A 24,133-nucleotide genomic window follows, 5' to 3' on the forward strand; every position below is an offset into this window, starting at 1 on the left:
ACCCTCAGAGAAAGACCAGACGAGCCGAGAGTTCCCAGACAAAAAGGGGTCCTAGCCGAGCTTCATCAGTATGGGGTTACATACTAGCTTTCGCTCGTATAAACGATTCTCAACAAGTACGTCCAAGGATTGAGTACTGTTGCCACATCTGGGCAGGAACTGCTAAAAAGGCCTTAGCCTACTTTGACAGAGTTCAACATAGATTTTGTAGCCTAGTAGGGGATGCCTTTTCTCTTCCCTGCAACTCCATATGGCATCGATTGAAATGAATGGCTCTCGTTTTGGGGAGGCTCCATGTTTGACAAGCTTCTGGGCTTGACCTTTATTTTTGATCTGAAATGGATAACGTACATCAAATCTGTTGCCAAGGTCGCCGGAAAAATGGTGGGATCCTTGAACCGCTCAAATAGATGCAATTCTCTCTATATATAAAAGCCAGGTACGCCCAAGGATGGAGTACTGTTGCCACATCTTGGCAGGAGCTGCTAGAAAGACGTTATCATGCCTTGACAGAGTTTAAAATAGACTTCGTAGCCTAGTGGGGGTGCCCTTTTATATAAAAATCGATAGAACATTAACTCTATAATAATATTTATGAAATCTGCAAGAATTAAAATATCATATTTAAGTGTATTTTACGACCTGGCTACGCCGGGCGTCTTTGCTAGCTTGGATAAATACTTTTGCAGTTTTAACAAAAGAACTACAATAATATCAGAGCGTCTCCATTTATGCTGAATATCTACAGAATTCTAGCATCAATATATTACGTACGAATGAGTCCTCTGTGGAATTTCTACAGGTCCCGCTAATTAATAATTACTAAGATATTGTCTCATTGACTACTGTATACTCATTAACCCTTATCCTCGAGTGGCCTCCGGGCCTTAATAAGCGGTGATTCATTTGTCAAAAAGAAAAAGAAAGCTTTTTTTTCTTTTTATAAATCTTTTGTTTTTTCTCTCTATTTCTTGGAGATGTAAAAATATCCGCTGGGTGGTAAACGGAAACTTTTAAGTCTTTTTCAAGTGCAACACGTGACAATGTATTAAAGTAAGGAAGCACTTTTTTTTTTTAAATATCGTTATGAATCAATAACAAGACAAACGATAAAAAAAATTATTTGTATTATTTGTTTCGATCAGACAATCTTCAGTGCAATACTAAACAGACCAAGCATAGAGATCAGCAGTATATGGGAATCTCTAATTAAAAAGAAAGGTTAAAATTTATACAAACCCTTCTTAAAATTTCAACGGTAAAAAAGAGACAATCCCGTCAAAATCCATTAAAGTTACCTCCCCTTGTCAACCAAATTTTTCACACATACGAAACCACGGCAAAAAAAAAAAACGACTCCAAGAATAAGAAACCATTTACGCAGTCAGTGATTTTTCTCCTTTCTGATGATGATGAAGTCGGAGGCTACACCGACCAAAGCGTTGCACAAATAGTCCCCAAGATGAGAACAATAGTCCGATCAGTACAAGTAATACAAACAGTCAGTCCTCATCTAAAAAATTTAGTACTAATATAAGATTATTTTCTTTAGTTTTTAGCATTGTCTTCAATGAGTTTGTTTTGCTTACCCTCCCCCATAATTATTATTTTTATTTTATTTTATTGTAGGTCTCCCCGGTGAAATATTCATGCGCTGTTTGACATCAATGGTCCTACCGCTCATCATAAGTAATGTCATCGCAGGTAAGTTTTTATTTATATGCTTTTTATGTGTCTGTTTTTTGTTGTTGTTGTTGTTGTTTTTTTTGTTTTTTTTACTACTAATTCGTCGGCAATGTTTAAAGATCGCGGTTATGCCACGACATCTAATAACGAAATTGAGGGAAAACCGCCTTTCTCAATTTTAGATGTATGTTACTAACTGGATTTTAATGAGAATGATTCACCATTTAGTAATATACTAGCAGGGACACTTGAATGAGAATCAGCAAAGGTCCCACTCTCTCATACTTTTATTGTCATTGAAATTGGTGAAATCGCTCATTTTTTAATCAAATCGATTGATGGTCTGCTCTAACTGGGGACTTCCCCCACCTCCGCGGTGTACCAAGAAGAAGCTTCACCTCCGGTCAAGCAGTGACTTAGTCCACCAATACATTGTAATCTGCATTGCGCTGTATAGAATCTTCTGTTAATTTTATGAAATTATCTTTAACTAATGGCTTGATTAAAATTTTAAAATGCAAAAGTCAAACGTCATTGTTCAATCATGCTCTAAGCAGAAGAATTCATTTCGAACGCGTCTCTGCCTTATCAAAGAACCAAATGATGATTTCATGAGATTATTTTTACATAATCATGAAAATTATTTTTACATAAACATGAAAATTAAGCGTACAAAATTCAAGTATCATAGTTCAATTGTACTGTAAACAGAATTCCTTTCTAACGCGCCCCTGTCTTATTAAAGAACCGACTGATGATTTTATGAAATTATTTTTACATAATCATTTAAATGAAAGTTAAACGTACAAAAGTCAAGTATCACGGTTCAATTGTGCTCTAAACAAAAGCATTCATTTAGAACGCGCACCTCTCTTATACAAAATCTACAATTGATTTGAAAGACTGGGCCTTTCTGCTTGTGCGGCGATAAAATTTCTCAAATACACGTGTGATGCTAGGCTGTATAAAAGTGCTAACTTTGATCAAAATCGAACTCTCTTCTTTAATCGGATTGTTTCGATTATTAATTTTCGATATTTATCGGAGGTATTCCGATACAAAACATACGAAAAAACACTCCCAAACGCACAAAGTATATTCGTGTGAAATTAAAACAAAAAATCCGACCACCCGTTATGAAGTCCATAGGCAAAGAGATCTCACACACACACACACACACACACACACACACACACACACACACACACACACACACACACCTGGTGCAACCAGATGAGGCTGTCTAAAAATGGCTCCCTGGCTCCAATGCATCTACATTAACACCTTTTTGTTTTTGTCTTTTTTTTAACTCTTTGCACAACTAAATCAAATTCTGCGAAGTCCAAAACAAAAACAATAGTTCCCCCCTCCCCTCCCCTTTTTTTAATCTCCTACCCCCCCCCCTTCCTTGCTCAACCAAACCAAACTCTACAAATAAATATGCGAAGATATAAAGAGCTTGAAAAATAAAACACTTTTTCCAAAATAACTGGATTCAGCACTGAATGACCCGAAAGGAGTTGATATATCATGAGACAAAACACACACACACACACACACACACACACACACACACACACACACACACACAAGTAAAGATAGACTTATGAACAATGTTTGTGGGTATGTGGGTGTATTTCTTCTTTTTATATAATAGTAGATAGATAGATAGACAGAGAGATAAATTGATAGATAGATAGACAGACAGACAGACATATAGATAGATAGATAGATAGACAGAGAGATAAATTGATAGATAGACAGACAGACAGACAGATAGAGAGAGAGAGAGACAGATAGATAGATAGATAGATAGATAGATAGATAGACTGGCAGACAGACAGACAGATAGATAGATAGATAGAGAGAGACAGATAGATAGATAGACAGACATATAGATATATAGATAGATAGACAGACAGACAGACAGATAGAGAGAGAGAGAGACAGATAGATAGATAGACAGACAGATGGATAGATAGGCAGACAAACAGACAGACAGACAGATAAATAGTGTGTGTGTGTGTGCGTGTGTATTTCTTCCCTTTTCTGATATATATATGTATGTGTGTGTATGTGTGTGTGTATGTAAATAGATAGATAGATAGATAGATAGATAGAAAGAAATAACGAAAAAAAACCCCATAGTTTTAAATATCTAAACAGATTTTTTCGCGTTCTTCCATGGCCGCGACAGTTAATAAATTGCCAAATTGTCTTACATGTGTTTGGACCTGTTCTTATCCATCGGTCTGCCAGACCACTATTTTTGTCTGTCACGTGTACTTTTGAAACAACATTTTCATTTATAAGCGCGCTGACTGAATAGACGCAACATTGTTTAATTTTACAAGTATATTTTGTTTAATTATGGGTTGGACTATGACAATAGAATATTCTTTTCATTGTTTGGACTCTCTAGTATAAATCCGACACAGTTAGATACAGTTATTCAACCGAGAACCACATCACTCTATATAAAAGCATATAGGATATCAATGGATACACGCTCGAGTGTCAAAAAAATGAAAAAAATATGCTGTTGTCCCAGTCCTAATTATAAATGAGTCAATTTGTACGGGCTTCACATCAAAGAAACCAAGGATCAAAACGGATTGAAAATGTATAGGGTTACGTGCATGTACACACTAAATTAAATTACAGTTATAATAATTCTGTATGAATTACCGCCACAATCGGGTTAAGCATGGCTAATCTGATGGCTAGATGCGATCTGGTCAACAGGTTCCGCGTCAAGCATGTTGTGGATATGGATTATCTCCCTTGATAACCCAAGACTATAAAAGCTGTGCATTTCCGCTTGTCGAGTAGACAAGCAGTCGAAATCTTGTCGGTCGACATCCGGTACGCGTACTGGACTGGTGGCTGAAGTGTGGTGTCTACTCAGATGCCGCACTCAAATTAATTGTCCTTAGTCAATGGAGGGGGAAATCCTTCTATACTAAAGCAAAGGTTCCAAGTTGGAGTTCATGTTACTCGCCTGATCTTGGCATGCATGGTTTCAAATCTTGCCAGGCTCCAGACCCCTTATATGTCTAGATCAAGTTCTTAGTTAGCCGAGTGAATGGCCCCTTCCATGTCCGATAAGAACCATCCAAGATACTAAAACACCACAATTTGCCTCTTTTGTCCCCTTCTTCTTCTTCTTCTTCTTCTCCTTCTTCTTCTTCTTCTTCTTCTTCTTCTTCTTCTTCTTCTTCTTCTTCTTCTTCTTCTATGATATAAATCTCAAACATCTGTTAGTGTGCATGTTTGTATGTCTCGCCGAAACTTTCGACACACGTGACCAACATTGATAAAATTGGTAGCGTTTGAAAGCTTAGTCACTCGGCCGACAAATATCCAAAAATTGGCCAAAAACATTAACTCTTTCACCGTCAACTGAGCCGTTTTTTTTACAAGGAGGGGGGCACTTTTTTCGTTGACATTTTTGCAAAAGTTATCATACGCCTTGCAATGACTAAACTTAATTTGAACGGCGACGATGTCGTATGTCACGGTGGGTGCGGCGACAAAACCGCTCGCTTTTTTTTTCACTTCCTTTTCCTCTTAGCGTTACAGGTTCGAGCCTGCCTCCCTGCTTACTACTTCTTTTCTTGCATTCGCACGGGTACTCGTTGCTATTTACATTTTTTTTTTAGGAAGTTGGTTAATATTTTTTTGTTTATTTGAAACAGTATTTTAGGGCTCCGCTGATCAATATCCTTATCATAAAACTCCTCCACACTCGGGCAACGCCGGGTACCCCACCTAGTGTCTCATAAAAGAATCCACAATTGATGTTATAGGCTGGGCCTTGCTGCTTGTGCAGTGATAAAACTTCTTACATGCACTTGTAATGTTAGGTTGTATAAAAGTGTTAACTTTGGTAAAAATCGAACTTTCTTCTTTAATCAGATTTTTTCAATTATCGATTTTCAATATTTATCAGATGCATTCCGATTCAAAACCTATGTAAGAACACCTCCAGATACATCAAATACCTTCTTGTGTAATATAAAAAACCGATCCAGCCGTTTCCGAGTTCATAGGAAACGAACTCACACACATACACACATGCACACACAAATTCCTTTTATATAATAGTAGATAAACAGTGTTAAAAAAAGTAGCCACGCATATTTTTTATTAATAAACATAAATTTATGAAAAATCTTTTTACAATATTATACTAGCGAGGAGGGGGCGCCCGGCTTTGCCCGGTCGTAAAATACGCTTAAATATGATATTTTAGTTTGTTCAGATTTCATATATCATTATAGAGTTGTGAGTTCAAAAGTAAAAAAAAAAAAGTATTTGAGTGCCATCAACTAGAATCGAAACCGAAAGCAAAACTGTAACATTCAAAGCTGGTGACGTTACCACTTAACCAACATGACACGCATATGAACGATTTTTTTGTTCAATTTTGACCCCTTTTTGACCCCTTAAAAACTATTTTAACCTTAAAAAATACAATCATTTGAGGGCCCCTAGCGCAGCTCTGCGACTTTTAGTTTCGGGGGAGATAGAGTTTGAAAATATGGAAACAAACAGACAGACAGACATAGTGAGTTTTATAAATTAGTTTAAAGAAAATTCTATTTCGCACGTGTTATAAATATTTTCTTTGTGATAAATAAATTTTTTGAATCGTTTTATTAGAAAGAAAAATTTTAATTGGTATTTTTTTTTTTTAGATGTATTATTACCCTCATTTATTTATTTGCGAACTATTATTCTCATCATTCTAGTTTTTGTTTCGCGGCGTTTCGGCCAACTATTCCTGTGGCCTTCGTCAGGTGGTTAACCGCAACTAGATAGGAATGCTGAGTCTCCTAACTGTAGTTGTGAGACAACTACGGAATACAGTAATTTCTGAGGATACAGTTAGGAGATTCAGTATTCCTATCCCGTCGCGGTTAACCATCTGACGAAGGCCAGAGGAATAGTTTTTTTTTTTTTAAGTAGGCATAACCACTTATCAAGGCCCAGAGACCACTCGAGGATAAGGGTTAAGAGTGTACTGTAGTCAATGGGACAATGTAGTAATCGTTAGTAATGGAAATTCGGTAAATTTGTTAACTTAAGTGGAACAGCGCATCAAGAAATTGTTTACGTTGGACTTGAAGACAACCATGTTGTAGTCAGCTGGAAAGCGGGAAAACGGAAGACAGTTCTACAAGCGTGCAGTTCGAAGAAAGAAACTTTGTTCATGGAATCTACGTTTAGGTTTAGGCGCAGATAAAGAGTGGGGGGGGGAGGAATTATTGATAGTGTTTTCAGCTAGACGAGTGTTTCTTGTGAAAGTTTGGCCAGGGGGGTACCATAGATTGAAGCTCAGTCGAGCACTTGCCATGAAAATAACGATAAAGCAGAAACAAACTAGCAACATCTCTTCTGTGAGATAGAGGTTGCAGCGAAGAGAAAAGAACATAAGTTGACCGAAACATCGTGAAAGAACAATAATGAACGTGCTAATAAAAAATAAATTTATCTGTAAATAAAAAGAGCTAATAAATAAATAAATTTATCTGTAAATAAAAAGTGCTAATAAATAAATAAATTTATCTGTAAATAAAAAGTGCTAATAAATAAATAAATTTATCTGTAAATAAAAAGTGCTAATAAATAAATGAAATTTATCTGTAAATAAAAAGTGCTAAAAAATAAATCAATTTATCTGTAAATAAAAAGTGCTAATAAATAAATAAATTTATCTGTAAATAAAAAGTGCTAATAAATAAATAAATAAATTTATCTGTAAATAAAAAGTGCTAATAAATAAATAAATTTATCTGTAAATAAAAAGTGCTAATAAATAAATAAATTTATCTGTAAATAAAAAGTGCTAATAAATAAATAAATTTATCTGTAAATAAAAAGTGCTAATAAATAAATAAATTTATCTGTAAATAAAAAGTGCTAAAAGATAAATAAATTTATCTGTAAATAAAAAGTGCTAATAAATAAATAAATTTATCTGTAAATAAAAAGTGCTAATAAATAAATAAATTTATCTGTAAATAAAAAGTGCTAAAAAATAAATAAATTTATCTGTAAATAAAAAGTGCTAATAAATAAATAAATTTATCCGTAAATAAAAAGTGCTAATAAATAAATAAATTTATCTGTAAATAAAAAGTGCTAATAAATAAATAAATTTATCTGTAAATAAAAAGTGCTAAAAAATAAATAAATAAATTTATCTGTAAATCAAAAGTGCTAATAAATAAATAAATTTATCTGTAAATAAAAAGTGCTAAAAAATAAATAAATTTATCTGTAAATAAAAAGTGCTAATAAATAAAAAAATTTATCCGTAAATAAAAAGTGCTAATAAATAAATAAATTTATCCGTAAATAAAAAGTGCTAATAAATAAATAAATTTATCTGTAAATAAAAAGTGCTAAAAAATAAATAAATAAATTTATCTGTAAATAAAAAGTGCTAATAAATAAATGAATTTATCTGTAAATAAAAAGTGCTAATAAATAAATAAATTTATCTGTAAATAAAAAGTGCTAATAAATAAATAAATTTATCTGTAAATAAAAAGTGCTAAAAAAAAAATAAATAAATTTATCTGTAAATAAAAAGTGCTAATAAATAAATAAAGTTATCTGTACATAAAAAGTGCTAAAAAATAAATAAATAAATTTATCCGAAAATAAAAAGTGCTAATAAATAAATAAATTTATCCGTAAATAAAAAGTGCTAATAACTAAATAAATTAATCAGTAAATAAAAAGTGCTAATAAATAAATACATTTATCCGTAAATAAAAAGTGCTAATAAATAAATAAATTTATCTGTAAATAAAAAGTGCTAATAAATAAATAAATTTATCTGTAAAAAAAAAGTGCTAAAAAATAAATAAATTTATCTGTAAATAAAAAGTGCTAATAAATAAATAAATTTATCCGTAAATAAACAGTGCTAATAAATAAATAAATTTATCTGTAAATAAAACGTGCTAAAAAATAAATAAATAAATTCATCCGTAAATAAAAAGTGCTAATAAATAAATAAATTTATCTGTAAATAAAAAGTGCTAATAAATAAATAAATTTATCTGTAAATAAAAAGTGCTAATAAATAAATAAATTTATCTGTAAAAAAAAAGTGCTAATAAATAAATAAATTTATCTGTAAATAAAAAGTGCTAATAAATAAATAAATTTATCTGTAAATAAAAAGTGCTAATAAATAAATAAATAAATTTATCTGTAAATAAAAAGTGCTAATAAAAAAATAAATTTATCTGTAAATAAAAAGTGCTAAAAATAAATAAATAAACGTATCTGTAAATAAAAAGTGCTAAAAAATAAATAAATAAATTTATCTGTAAATAAAAAGTGCTAATAAATAAGTAAATTTATCTGTAAATAAAAAGTGCTAAAAAATAAATAAATTAATTAATCTGTAAATAAAAAGTGCTAATAAATAAATAAATTTATCTGTAAAAAAATTGTGCTAAAAAATAAATAAATAAATTTATCTGTAAATAAAAAGTGCTAATAAATAAATAAATTTATCTGTAAATAAAAAGTGCTAATAAATAAATAAATAAATTTATCTGTAAATAAAAAGTGCTAATAAATAAATAAATTTATCTGTAAATAAAAAGTGCTAATAAATAAATAAATTTATCTGTAAATAAAAAGTGCTAATAAATAAATAAATTTATCTGTAAATAAAAAGTGCTAATAAATAAATAAATTTATCTGTAAATAAAAAGTGCTAAAAGATAAATAAATTTATCTGTAAATAAAAAGTGCTAATAAATAAATAAATTTATCTGTAAATAAAAAGTGCTAATAAATAAATAAATTTATCTGTAAATAAAAAGTGCTAAAAAATAAATAAATAAATTTATCTGTAAATAAAAAGTGCTAATAAATAAATAAATTTATCTGTAAATAAAAAGTGCTAATAAATAAATAAATTTATCTGTAAATAAAAAGTGCGAAAAAAAAAATAAATAAATTTATCCGTAAATAAAAAGTGCTATTAAATAAATAAATTTATCTGTAAATAAAAAGTGCTAATAAATAAATAAATTTATCTGTAAATAAAAAGTGCTAATAAATAAATAAATTTATCTGTAAATAAAAAGTGCTAATAAATAAATAAATTTATCCGTAAATAAAAACTGCTAATAAATAAATAAATTTATCTGTAAATAAAACGTGCTAATAAATAAATAAATTTATCTGTAAATAAAAAGTGCTAAAAAATAAATGAATTAATCTGTAAATAAAAAGTGCTAAAAAATAAATAAATAAATTTATCTGTAAATAAAATGTGCTAATAAATAAATAAATTTATCTGTAAATAAAAAGTGCTAAAAAATAAATAAATGTATCTGTAAATAAAAAGTGCTAAATAATAAATAAATAAATTTATCTGTAAATAAAAAGTGCTAATAAATAAATAAATAAATTTATCTGTAAATAAAAAGTGCTAATAAATAAATAAAATTATCTGTAAATAAAAAGTGCTAAAAAATAAATAAATTTATCTGTAAATAAAAAGTGCTAATAAATAAATAAATTTATCTGTAAACAAAAAGTTCTAAAAAATAAATAAATAAATTTATCTGTAAATAAAAAGTGCTAATAAATAAATAAATTTATCTGTAAATAAAAAGTGCTAATAAATAAATAAATTTATCTGTAAATAAAAAGTGCTAAAAAATAAATAAATTTATCTGTAAATAAAAAGTGCTAATAAATAAATAAATTTATCCGTAAATAAAAAGTGCTAATAAATAAATAAATTTATCTGTAAATAAAAAGTGCTAATAAATAAATAAATTTATCTGTAAATAAAAAGTGCTAAAAAATAAATAAATAAATTTATTTGTAAATCAAAAGTGCTAATAAATAAATAAATTTATCTGTAAATAAAAAGTGCTAAAAAATAAATAAATTTATCTGTAAATAAAAAGTGCTAATAAATAAATAAATTTATCTGTAAATAAAAAGTGCTAAAAAAAAAATAAATAAATTTATCTGTAAATAAAAAGTGCTAATAAATAAATAAAGTTATCTGTACATAAAAAGTGCTAAAAAATAAATAAATAAATTTATCCGAAAATAAAAAGTGCTAATAAATAAATAAATTTATCCGTAAATAAAAAGTGCTAATAACTAAATAAATTAATCAGTAAATAAAAAGTGCTAATAAATAAATACATTTATCCGTAAATAAAAAGTGCTAATAAATAAATAAATTTATCTGTAAATAAAAAGTGCTAATAAATAAATAAATTTATCTGTAAAAAAAAAGTGCTAAAAAATAAATAAATTTATCTGTAAATAAAAAGTGCTAATAAATAAATAAATTTATCCGTAAATAAACAGTGCTAATAAATAAATAAATTTATCTGTAAATAAAACGTGCTAAAAAATAAATAAATAAATTCATCCGTAAATAAAAAGTGCTAATAAATAAATAAATTTATCTGTAAATAAAAAGTGCTAATAAATAAATAAATTTATCTGTAAATAAAAAGTGCTAATAAATAAATAAATTTATCTGTAAAAAAAAAGTGCTAATAAATAAATAAATTTATCTGTAAATAAAAAGTGCTAATAAATAAATAAATTTATCTGTAAATAAAAAGTGCTAATAAATAAATAAATAAATTTATCTGTAAATAAAAAGTGCTAATAAAAAAATAAATTTATCTGTAAATAAAAAGTGCTAAAAATAAATAAATAAACGTATCTGTAAATAAAAAGTGCTAAAAAATAAATAAATAAATTTATCTGTAAATAAAAAGTGCTAATAAATAAGTAAATTTATCTGTAAATAAAAAGTGCTAAAAAATAAATAAATTAATTAATCTGTAAATAAAAAGTGCTAATAAATAAATAAATTTATCTGTAAAAAAATTGTGCTAAAAAATAAATAAATAAATTTATCTGTAAATAAAAAGTGCTAATAAATAAATAAATTTATCTGTAAATAAAAAGTGCTAATAAATAAATAAATAAATTTATCTGTAAATAAAAAGTGCTAATAAATAAATAAATTTATCTGTAAATAAAAAGTGCTAATAAATAAATAAATTTATCTGTAAATAAAAAGTGCTAATAAATAAATAAATTTATCTGTAAATAAAAAGTGCTAATAAATAAATAAATTTATCTGTAAATAAAAAGTGCTAAAAGATAAATAAATTTATCTGTAAATAAAAAGTGCTAATAAATAAATAAATTTATCTGTAAATAAAAAGTGCTAATAAATAAATAAATTTATCTGTAAATAAAAAGTGCTAAAAAATAAATAAATAAATTTATCTGTAAATAAAAAGTGCTAATAAATAAATAAATTTATCTGTAAATAAAAAGTGCTAATAAATAAATAAATTTATCTGTAAATAAAAAGTGCGAAAAAAAAAATAAATAAATTTATCCGTAAATAAAAAGTGCTATTAAATAAATAAATTTATCTGTAAATAAAAAGTGCTAATAAATAAATAAATTTATCTGTAAATAAAAAGTGCTAATAAATAAATAAATTTATCTGTAAATAAAAAGTGCTAATAAATAAATAAATTTATCCGTAAATAAAAACTGCTAATAAATAAATAAATTTATCTGTAAATAAAACGTGCTAATAAATAAATAAATTTATCTGTAAATAAAAAGTGCTAAAAAATAAATGAATTAATCTGTAAATAAAAAGTGCTAAAAAATAAATAAATAAATTTATCTGTAAATAAAATGTGCTAATAAATAAATAAATTTATCTGTAAATAAAAAGTGCTAAAAAATAAATAAATGTATCTGTAAATAAAAAGTGCTAAATAATAAATAAATAAATTTATCTGTAAATAAAAAGTGCTAATAAATAAATAAATAAATTTATCTGTAAATAAAAAGTGCTAATAAATAAATAAAATTATCTGTAAATAAAAAGTGCTAAAAAATAAATAAATTTATCTGTAAATAAAAAGTGCTAATAAATAAATAAATTTATCTGTAAACAAAAAGTTCTAAAAAATAAATAAATAAATTTATCTGTAAATAAAAAGTGCTAATAAATAAATAAATTTATCTGTAAATAAAAAGTGCTAATAAATAAATAAATTTATCTGTAAATAAAAAGTGCTAAAAAATAAATAAATTTATCTGTAAATAAAAAGTGCTAATAAATAAATAAATTTATCCGTAAATAAAAAGTGCTAATAAATAAATAAATTTATCTGTAAATAAAAAGTGCTAATAAATAAATAAATTTATCTGTAAATAAAAAGTGCTAAAAAATAAATAAATAAATTTATTTGTAAATCAAAAGTGCTAATAAATAAATAAATTTATCTGTAAATAAAAAGTGCTAAAAAATAAATAAATTTATCTGTAAATAAAAAGTGCTAATAAATAAAAAAATTTATCCGTAAATAAAAAGTGCTAATAAATAAATAAATTTATCCGTAAATAAAAAGTGCTAATAAATAAATAAATTTATCTGTAAATAAAAAGTGCTAAAAAATAAATAAATAAATTTATCTGTAAATAAAAAGTGCTAATAAATAAATGAATTTATCTGTAAATAAAAAGTGCTAATAAATAAATAAATTTATCTGTAAATAAAAAGTGCTAATAAATAAATAAATTTATCTGTAAATAAAAAGTGCTAAAAAATAAATAAATAAATTTATCTGTAAATAAAAAGTGCTAATAAATAAATAAAGTTATCTGTACATAAAAAGTGCTAAAAAATAAATAAATAAATTTATCCGAAAATAAAAAGTGCTAATAAATAAATAAATTTATCCGTAAATAAAAAGTGCTAATAAATAAATAAATTTATCTGTAAATAAAAAGTGCTAATAAATAAATAAATTTATCTGTAAATTAAAAGTGCTAATAAATAAATAAATTTATCTGTAAATAAAAAGTGCTAATAAATAAATAAATTTATCTGTAAATAAAAAGTGCTAATAAATAAATAAATTTATCCGTAAATAAAAAGTGCTAATAACTAAATAAATTTATCAGTAAATAAAAAGTGCTAATAAATAAATACATTTATCCGTAAATAAAAAGTGCTAATAAATAAATAAATTTATCTGTAAATAAAAAGTGCTAATAAATAAATAAATTTATCTGTAAAAAAAAAGTGCTAAAAAATAAATAAATTTATCTGTAAATAAAAAGTGCTAATAAATAAATAAATTTATCCGTAAATAAACAGTGCTAATAAATAAATAAATTTATCTGTAAATAAAACGTGCTAAAAAATAAATAAATAAATTTATCCGTAAATAAAAAGTGCTAATAAATAAATAAATTTATCTGTAAATAAAAAGTGCTAATAAATAAATAAATTTATCTGTAAATAAAAAGTGCTAATAAATAAATAAATTTATCTGTAAAAAAAAAGTGCTAATAAATAAATAAATTTATCTGTAAATAAAAAGTGCTAATAAATAAATAAATTTATCTGTAAATAAAAAGTGCTAATAAAAAAATAAATTTATCTGTAAATAAAAAGTGCTAAAAATTAATAAATAAACGTATCTGTAAATAAAAAGTGCTAAAAAATAAATAAATAAATTTATCTGTAAATAAAAAGTGCTAATAAATAAGTAAATTTATCTGTAAATAAAAAGTGCTAAAAAATAAATAAATTAATTAATCTGTAAATAAAAAGTGCTAATAAATAAATAAATTTATCTGTAAAAAAATTGTGCTAAAAAATAAATAAATAAATTTATCTGTAAATAAAAAGTGCTAATAAATAAATAAATTTATCTGTAAATAAAAAGTGCTAATAAATAAATAAATAAATTTATCTGTAAATAAAAAGTGCTAATAAATAAATAAATTTATCTGTAAATAAAAAGTGCTAATAAATAAATAAATTTATCTGTAAATAAAAAGTGCTAATAAATAAATAAATTTATCTGTAAATAAAAAGTGCTAATAAATAAATAAATTTATCTGTAAATAAAAAGTGCTAAAAGATAAATAAATTTATCTGTAAATAAAAAGTGCTAATAAATAAATAAATTTATCTGTAAATAAAAAGTGCTAATAAATAAATAAATTTATCTGTAAATAAAAAGTGCTAAAAAATAAATAAATAAATTTATCTGTAAATAAAAAGTGCTAATAAATAAATAAATTTATCTGTAAATAAAAAGTGCTAATAAATAAATAAATTTATCTGTAAATAAAAAGTGCGAAAAAAAAAATAAATAAATTTATCCGTAAATAAAAAGTGCTATTAAATAAATAAATTTATCTGTAAATAAAAAGTGCTAATAAATAAATAAATTTATCTGTAAATAAAAAGTGCTAATAAATAAATAAATTTATCTGTAAATAAAAAGTGCTAATAAATAAATAAATTTATCCGTAAATAAAAACTGCTAATAAATAAATAAATTTATCTGTAAATAAAACGTGCTAATAAATAAATAAATTTATCTGTAAATAAAAAGTGCTAAAAAATAAATGAATTAATCTGTAAATAAAAAGTGCTAAAAAATAAATAAATAAATTTATCTGTAAATAAAATGTGCTAATAAATAAATAAATTTATCTGTAAATAAAAAGTGCTAAAAAATAAATAAATGTATCTGTAAATAAAAAGTGCTAAATAATAAATAAATAAATTTATCTGTAAATAAAAAGTGCTAATAAATAAATAAATAAATTTATCTGTAAATAAAAAGTGCTAATAAATAAATAAAATTATCTGTAAATAAAAAGTGCTAAAAAATAAATAAATTTATCTGTAAATAAAAAGTGCTAATAAATAAATAAATTTATCTGTAAACAAAAAGTTCTAAAAAATAAATAAATAAATTTATCTGTAAATAAAAAGTGCTAATAAATAAATAAATTTATCTGTAAATAAAAAGTGCTAATAAATAAATAAATTTATCTGTAAATAAAAAGTGCTAAAAAATAAATAAATTTATCTGTAAATAAAAAGTGCTAATAAATAAATAAATTTATCCGTAAATAAAAAGTGCTAATAAATAAATAAATTTATCTGTAAATAAAAAGTGCTAATAAATAAATAAATTTATCTGTAAATAAAAAGTGCTAAAAAATAAATAAATAAATTTATCTGTAAATCAAAAGTGCTAATAAATAAATAAATTTATCTGTAAATAAAAAGTGCTAAAAAATAAATAAATTTATCTGTAAATAAAAAGTGCTAATAAATAAAAAAATTTATCCGTAAATAAAAAGTGCTAATAAATAAATAAATTTATCCGTAAATAAAAAGTGCTAATAAATAAATAAATTTATCTGTAAATAAAAAGTGCTAAAAAATAAATAAATAAATTTATCTGTAAATAAAAAGTGCTAATAAATAAATGAATTTATCTGTAAATAAAAAGTGCTAATAAATAAATAAATTTATCTGTAAATAAAAAGTGCTAATAAATAAATAAATTTATCTGTAAATAAAAAGTGCTAAAAAATAAATAAATAAATTTATCTGTAAATAAAAAGTGCTAATAAATAAATAAAGTTATCTGTACATAAAAAGTGCTAAAAAATAAATAAATAAATTTATCCGAAAATAAAAAGTGCTAATAAATAAATAAATTTATCCGTAAATAAAAAGTGCTAATAAATAAATAAATTTATCTGTAAATAAAAAGTGCTAATAAATAAATAAATTTATCTGTAAATTAAAAGTGCTAATAAATAAATAAATTTATCTGTAAATAAAAAGTGCTAATAAATAAATAAATTTATCTGTAAATAAAAAGTGCTAATAAATAAATAAATTTATCCGTAAATAAAAAGTGCTAATAACTAAATAAATTTATCAGTAAATAAAAAGTGCTAATAAATAAATAAATTTATCCGTAAATAAAAAGTGCTAATAAATAAATAAATTTATCTGTAAATAAAAAGTGCTAATAAATAAATAAATTTATCTGTAAAAAAAAAGTGCTAAAAAATAAATAAATTTATCTGTAAATAAAAAGTGCTAATAAATAAATAAATTTATCCGTAAATAAACAGTGCTAATAAATAAATAAATTTATCTGTAAATAAAACGTGCTAAAAAATAAATAAATAAATTTATCCGTAAATAAAAAGTGCTAATAAATAAATAAATTTATCTGTAAATAAAAAGTGCTAATAAATAAATAAATTTATCTGTAAATAAAAAGTGCTAATAAATAAATAAATTTATCTGTAAAAAAAAAGTGCTAATAAATAAATAAATTTATCTGTAAATAAAAAGTGCTAATAAATAAATAAATTTATCTGTAAATAAAAAGTGCTAATAAATAAATAAATAAATTTATCTGTAAATAAAAAGTGCTAATAAATAAATTTATTTATCTGTAAATAAAAAGTGCTAAAAATAAATAAATAAACGTATCTGTAAATAAAAAGTGCTAAAAAATAAATAAATAAATTTATCTGTAAATAAAAAGTGCTAATAAATAAGTAAATTTATCTGTAAATAAAAAGTGCTAAAAAATAAATAAATTAATTAATCTGTAAATAAAAAGTGCTAATAAATAAATAAATTTATCTGTAAAAAAATTGTGCTAAAAAATAAATAAATAAATTTATCTGTAAATCAAAAGTGCTAATAAATAAATAAATTTATCTGTAAATAAAAAGTGCTAAAAAATAAATAAATTTATCTGTAAATAAAAAGTGCTAATAAATAAATAAATTTATCCGTAAATAAAAAGTGCTAATTAATAAATAAATTTATCTGTAAATAAAAAGTGCTAAAAAATAAATAAATAAATTTATCTGTAAATAAAAAGTGCTAATAAATAAATAAATTTATCTGTAAATAAAAAGTGCTAATAAATAAATAAATTTATCTGTAAATAAAAAGTGCTAATAAATAAATAAATTTATCTGTAAATAAAAAGTGCTAAAAAATAAATAAATTTATCTGTAAATAAAAAGTGCTAAAAAATAAATAAATAAATTTATCTGTAAATAAAAAGTGCTAATAAATAAATAAATTTATCTGTACAAAAAAAGTGCTAAAAAATAAATAAATAAATTTATCCGAAAATAAAAGTGCTAATAAATAAATAAATTTATCCGTAAATAAAAAGTGCTAATAAATAAATAAATTTATCTGTAAATAAAAAGTGCTAATAAATAAATAAATTTATCTGTAAATAAAAAGTGCTAATAAATAAATAAATTTATCTGTAAATAAAAAGTGCTAATAAATAAATAAATTTATCTGTAAATAAAAAGTGCTAATAAATAAATAAATTTATCCGTAAATAAAAAGTGCTAATAACTAAATAAATTTATCTGTAAATAAAAAGTGCTAATAAATAAATACATTTATCCGTAAATAAAAAGTGCTAATAAATAAATAAATTTATCTGTAAATAAAAAGTGCTAAAAATAAATAAATAAACGTATCTGTAAATAAAAAGTGCTAAAAAATAAATAAATAAATTTATCTGTAAATAAAAAGTGCTAATAAATAAGTAAATTTATCTGTAAATAAAAAGTGCTAAAAAATAAATAAATTAATTAATCTGTAAATAAAAAGTGCTAATAAATAAATAAATTTATCTGTAAAAAAATTGTGCTAAAAAATAAATAAATAAATTTATCTGTAAATCAAAAGTGCTAATAAATAAATAAATTTATCTGTAAATAAAAAGTGCTAAAAAATAAATAAATTTATCTGTAAATAAAAAGTGCTAATAAATAAATAAATTTATCCGTAAATAAAAAGTGCTAATTAATAAATAAATTTATCTGTAAATAAAAAGTGCTAAAAAATAAATAAATAAATTTATCTGTAAATAAAAAGTGCTAATAAATAAATAAATTTATCTGTAAATAAAAAGTGCTAATAAATAAATAAATTTATCTGTAAATAAAAAGTGCTAATAAATAAATAAATTTATCTGTAAATAAAAAGTGCTAAAAAATAAATAAATAAATTTATCTGTAAATAAAAAGTGCTAATAAATAAATAAATTTATCTGTACAAAAAAAGTGCTAAAAAATAAATAAATAAATTTATCCGAAAATAAAAGTGCTAATAAATAAATAAATTTATCCGTAAATAAAAAGTGCTAATAAATAAATAAATTTATCTGTAAATAAAAAGTGCTAATAAATAAATAAATTTATCTGTAAATAAAAAGTGCTAATAAATAAATAAATTTATCTGTAAATAAAAAGTGCTAATAAATAAATAAATTTATCCGTAAATAAAAAGTGCTAATAACTAAATAAATTTATCTGTAAATAAAAAGTGCTAATAAATAAATACATTTATCCGTAAATAAAAAGTGCTAATAAATAAATAAATTTATCTGTAAATAAAAAGTGCTAATAAATAAATAAATAAATTTATCTGTAAAAAAAAAGTGCTAAAAAATAAATAAATTTATCTGTAAATAAAAAGTGCTAATAAATAAATTTATCCGTAAATAAAAAGTGCTAATAAATAAATAAATTTATCTGTAAATAAAACGTGCTAAAAAATAAATAAATAAATTTATCCGTAAATAAAAAGTGCTAAAAAATAAATAAATTTATCTGTAAATAAAAAGTGCTAATAAATAAATAAATTTATCTGTAAATAAAAAGTGCTAATAAATAAATAAATTTATCTGTAAATAAAAAGTGCTAATAAATAAATAAATTAATCTGTAAATAAAAAGTGCTAATAAATAAATAAATAAATTTATCTGAAAATAAAAAGTGCTAATAAATAAATAAATAAATTTATCTGTAAATAAAAAGTGCTAATAAATAAATAAATTTATCTGGAAATAAAAAGTGCTAATAAATAAATAAATTTATCTGTAAATCAAAAGTGCTAATAAATAAATAAATTTATCTGTAAATAAAAAGTGCTAAAAAATAAATAAATTTATCTGTAAATAAAAAGTGCTAATAAATAAATAAATTTATCCGTAAATAAAAAGTGCTAATTAATAAATAAATTTATCTGTAAATAAAAAGTGCTAAAAAATAAATAAATAAATTTATCTGTAAATAAAAAGTGCTAATAAATAAATAAATTTATCTGTAAATAAAAAGTGCTAATAAATAAATAAATTTATCTGTAAATAAAAAGTGCTAATAAATAAATAAATTTATCTGTAAATAAAAAGTGCTAAAAAATAAATAAATTTATCTGTAAATAAAAAGTGCTAAAAAATAAATAAATAAATTTATCTGTAAATAAAAAGTGCTAATAAATAAATAAATTTATCTGTACAAAAAAAGTGCTAAAAAATAAATAAATAAATTTATCCGAAAATAAAAGTGCTAATAAATAAATAAATTTATCCGTAAATAAAAAGTGCTAATAAATAAATAAATTTATCTGTAAATAAAAAGTGCTAATAAATAAATAAATTTATCTGTAAATAAAAAGTGCTAATAAATAAATAAATTTATCTGTAAATAAAAAGTGCTAATAAATAAATAAATTTATCTGTAAATAAAAAGTGCTAATAAATAAATAAATTTATCCGTAAATAAAAAGTGCTAATAACTAAATAAATTTATCTGTAAATAAAAAGTGCTAATAAATAAATACATTTATCCGTAAATAAAAAGTGCTAATAAATAAATAAATTTATCTGTAAATAAAAAGTGCTAATAAATAAATAAATAAATTTATCTGTAAAAAAAAGTGCTAAAAAATAAATAAATTTATCTGTAAATAAAAAGTGCTAATAAATAAATTTATCCGTAAATAAAAAGTGCTAATAAATAAATAAATTTATCTGTAAATAAAACGTGCTAAAAAATAAATAAATAAATTTATCCGTAAATAAAAAGTGCTAAAAAATAAATAAATTTATCTGTAAATAAAAAGTGCTAATAAATAAATAAATTTATCTGTAAATAAAAAGTGCTAATAAATAAATAAATTTATCTGTAAATAAAAAGTGCTAATAAATAAATAAATTAATCTGTAAATAAAAAGTGCTAATAAATAAATAAATAAATTTATCTGAAAATAAAAAGTGCTAATAAATAAATAAATAAATTTATCTGTAAATAAAAAGTGCTAATAAATAAATAAATTTATCTGGAAATAAAAAGTGCTAAAAATAAATAAATAAACGTATCTGTAAATAAAAAGTGCTAAAAAATAAATAAATAAATTTATCTGTAAATAAAAAGTGCTAATAAATAAGTAAATTTATCTGTAAATAAAAAGTGCTAAAAAATAAATAAATTAATTAATCTGTAAATAAAAAGCGTTAATAAATAAATAAATTTATCGGTAAATAAAAATTGCTAATAAATAAATAAATTTATCTGTAAATAAAAATATAAATAAATAAATTTATCTGTAAATAAAAAGTGCTAATAAATAAATAAATTTATCTGTAAATAAAAAGTGCTAAAAAATAAATAAATTTATCTGTAAATAAAAAGTGCTAAAAAATAAATAAATAAATTTATCTGTAAATAAAAAGTGCTAATAAATAAATAAATTTATCTGTAAATAAAAAGTCCTAAAAAATAAATAAAAAAATTTATCTGTAAATAAAAAGTGCTAATAAATAAATAAATTTATCTGTAAATAAAAAGTGCTAATAAATAAATAAATTTATCTGTAAATAAAAAGTGCTAATAAATAAATTTATCCGTAAATAAAAAGTGCTAATAAATAAATAAATAAATTTATCTGTAAATAAAAAGTGCTAATAAATAAATAAATTTATCTGTAAATAAAAAGTGCTAATAAATAAATAAATTTATTCGTAAATAAAAAGTGCTAATAAATAAATAAATTTATCTGTAAATAAAAAGTGCTAATAAATAAATAAATGTATCTGTAAATAAAAAGTGCTAAAAAATAAATAAATAAATTTATCTGTAAATAAAAAGTGCTAATAAATAAATAAATTTATATGTAAATAAAAAGTGCTAATAAATAAATAAATTTATCTGTAAATAAAAAGTGCTAATAAATAAATAAATTTATCTGTAAATAAAAAGTGCTAATAAATAAATAAATTTATCTGTAAATAAAAAGTGCTAAAAATAAATAAATAAACGTATCTGTAAATAAAAAGTGCTAAAAAATAAATAAATAAATTTATCTGTAAATAAAAAGTGCTAATAAATAAGTAAATTTATCTGTAAATAAAAAGTGCTAAAAAATAAATTAATTAATTAATCTGTAAATAAAAAGTGCTAATAAATAAATAAATTTATCTGTAAATTAAAAGTGCTAAAAAATAAATAAATAAATTTATCTGTAAATCAAAAGTGCTTATAAATAAATAAATTTATCTGTAAATAAAAAGTGCTAAAAATAAATAAATTTATCTGTAAATAAAAAGTGCTAATAAATAAATAAATTTATCCGTAAATAAAAAGTGCTAATAAATAAATAAATTTATCCGTAAATAAAAAGTGCTAATAAATAAATAAATTTATCTGTAAATAAAAAGTGCTAAAAAATAAATAAATAAATTTATCTGTAAATAAAAAGTGCTAATAAATAAATAAATTTATCTGTAAATAAAAAGTGCTAATAAATAAATAAATTTCTCTGTAAATAAAAAGTGCTAATAAATAAATAAATTTATCTGTAAATAAAAAGTGCTAATAAATAAGTAAATTTATCTGTAAATAAAAAGTGCTAAAAAATAAATAAATAAATTTATCTGTAAATAAAAAGTGCTAATAAATAAATAAAGTTATCTGTACATAAAAAGTGCTAAAAAATAAATAAATAAATTTATCCGAAAATAAAAAGTGCTAATAAATAAATAAATTTATCCGTAAATAAAAAGTGCTAATAAATAAATAAATTTATCTGTAAATAAAAAGTACTAATAAATAAATAAGTTTATCTGTAAATAAAAAGTGCTAATAAATAAATAAATTTATCCGTAAATAAAAAGTGCTAATAACTAAATAAATTTATCTGTAAATAAAAAGTGCTAATAAATAAATAAATTTATCTGTAAATAAAAAGTGCTAATAAATAAATAAATAAATTTATCTGTAAATAAAAAGTGCTAATAAATAAATAAATTTATCCGTAAATAAAAAGTGCTAATAAATAAATAAATTTATCTGTAAATAAAACGTGCTAAAAAATAAATAAATAAATTTATCCGTAAATAAAAAGTGCTAAAAAATAAATAAATTTATCTGTAAATAAAAAGTGCTAATAAATTAATAAATTTATCTGTAAATAAAAAGTGCTAATAAATAAATAAATTTATCTGTAAATAAAAAGTGCTAATAAATAAATAAATTTATCTGTAAATAAAAAGTGCTAATAAATAAATAAATAAATTTATCTGTAAATAAAAAGTGCTAATAAATAAATAAATTTATCTGGAAATAAAAAGTGCTAAAAATAAATAAATAAACGTATCTGTAAATAAAAAGTGCTAAAAAATAAATAAATAAATTTATCTGTAAATAAAAAGTGCTAATAAATAAGTAAATTTATCTGTAAATAAAAAGTGCTAAAAAATAAATTAATTAATTAATCTGTAAATAAAAAGTGCTAATAAATAAATAAATTTATCGGTAAATAAAAAGTGCTAATAAATAAATAAAGTTATCTGTAAATAAAAATATAAATAAATAAATTTATCTGTAAATAAAAAGTGCTAATAAATAAATAAATTTATCTGTAAATAAAAAGTGCTAAAAAATAAATAAATAAATTTATCTGTAAATAAAAAGTGCTAATAAATAAATAAATTTATCTGTAAATAAAAAGTGCTAATAAATAAATAAATTTATCTGTAAATAAAAAGTCCTAAACAATAAATAAAAAAATTTATCTGTAAATAAAAAGTGCTAATAAATAAATAAATTTATCTGTAAATAAAAAGTGCTAATAAATAAATAAATTTATCTGTAAATAAAAAGTTCTAATAAATAAATTAATTTATCCGTAAATAAAAAGTGCTAATAAATAAATAAATAAATTTATCTGTAAATAAAAAGTGCTAATAAATAAATAAATTTATCTGTAAATAAAAAGTGCTAATAAATAAATAAATAAATTTATCTGTAAATAAAAAGTGCTAATAAATAAATAAATAAATTTATCTGTAAATAAAAAGTGCTAATAAATAAATAAATTTATCTGTAAATAAAAAGTGCTAAAAATAAATAAATAAACGTATCTGTAAATAAAAAGTGCTAATAAATAAATAAATAAATTTATCTGTAAATAAAAAGTGCTAATAAATAAGTAAATTTATCTGTAAATAAAAAGTGCTAAAAAATAAATAAATTAATTAATCTGTAAATAAAAAGTGCTAATAAATAAATAAATTTATCTGTAAATAAAAAGTGCTAAAAAATAAATAAATAAATTTATCTGTAAATCAAAAGTGCTAATAAATAAATAAATTTATCTGTAAATAAAAAGAGCTAAAAAATAAACAAATTTATCTGTAAATAAAAAGTGCTAATAAATAAATAAATAAATTTATCC

General features: G+C 20.9%; 1 protein-coding gene across 1 annotated transcript in view; it reads left to right on the forward strand.

Annotated features, from left to right (window-relative positions):
* LOC145266361 (excitatory amino acid transporter 1-like) overlaps window positions 1-24,133 on the forward strand; it is a 183,501-nt gene that overhangs the window by 91,965 nt on the left and 67,403 nt on the right. Inside the window, exon 2 of the mRNA XM_080121984.1 lies at window positions 1,630-1,704. Within this exon, the coding sequence (XP_079978110.1) occupies window positions 1,630-1,704 (75 nt within the window). The remainder of the gene's footprint in view (window positions 1-1,629; window positions 1,705-24,133) is intronic.

The sequence above is a fragment of the Euprymna scolopes genome, chromosome 41 (genome assembly GCF_053919585.1).
Source record: "Euprymna scolopes isolate OS-2025 chromosome 41, ASM5391958v1, whole genome shotgun sequence".
Taxonomy (NCBI): Eukaryota; Metazoa; Mollusca; class Cephalopoda; order Sepiida; family Sepiolidae; genus Euprymna; species Euprymna scolopes.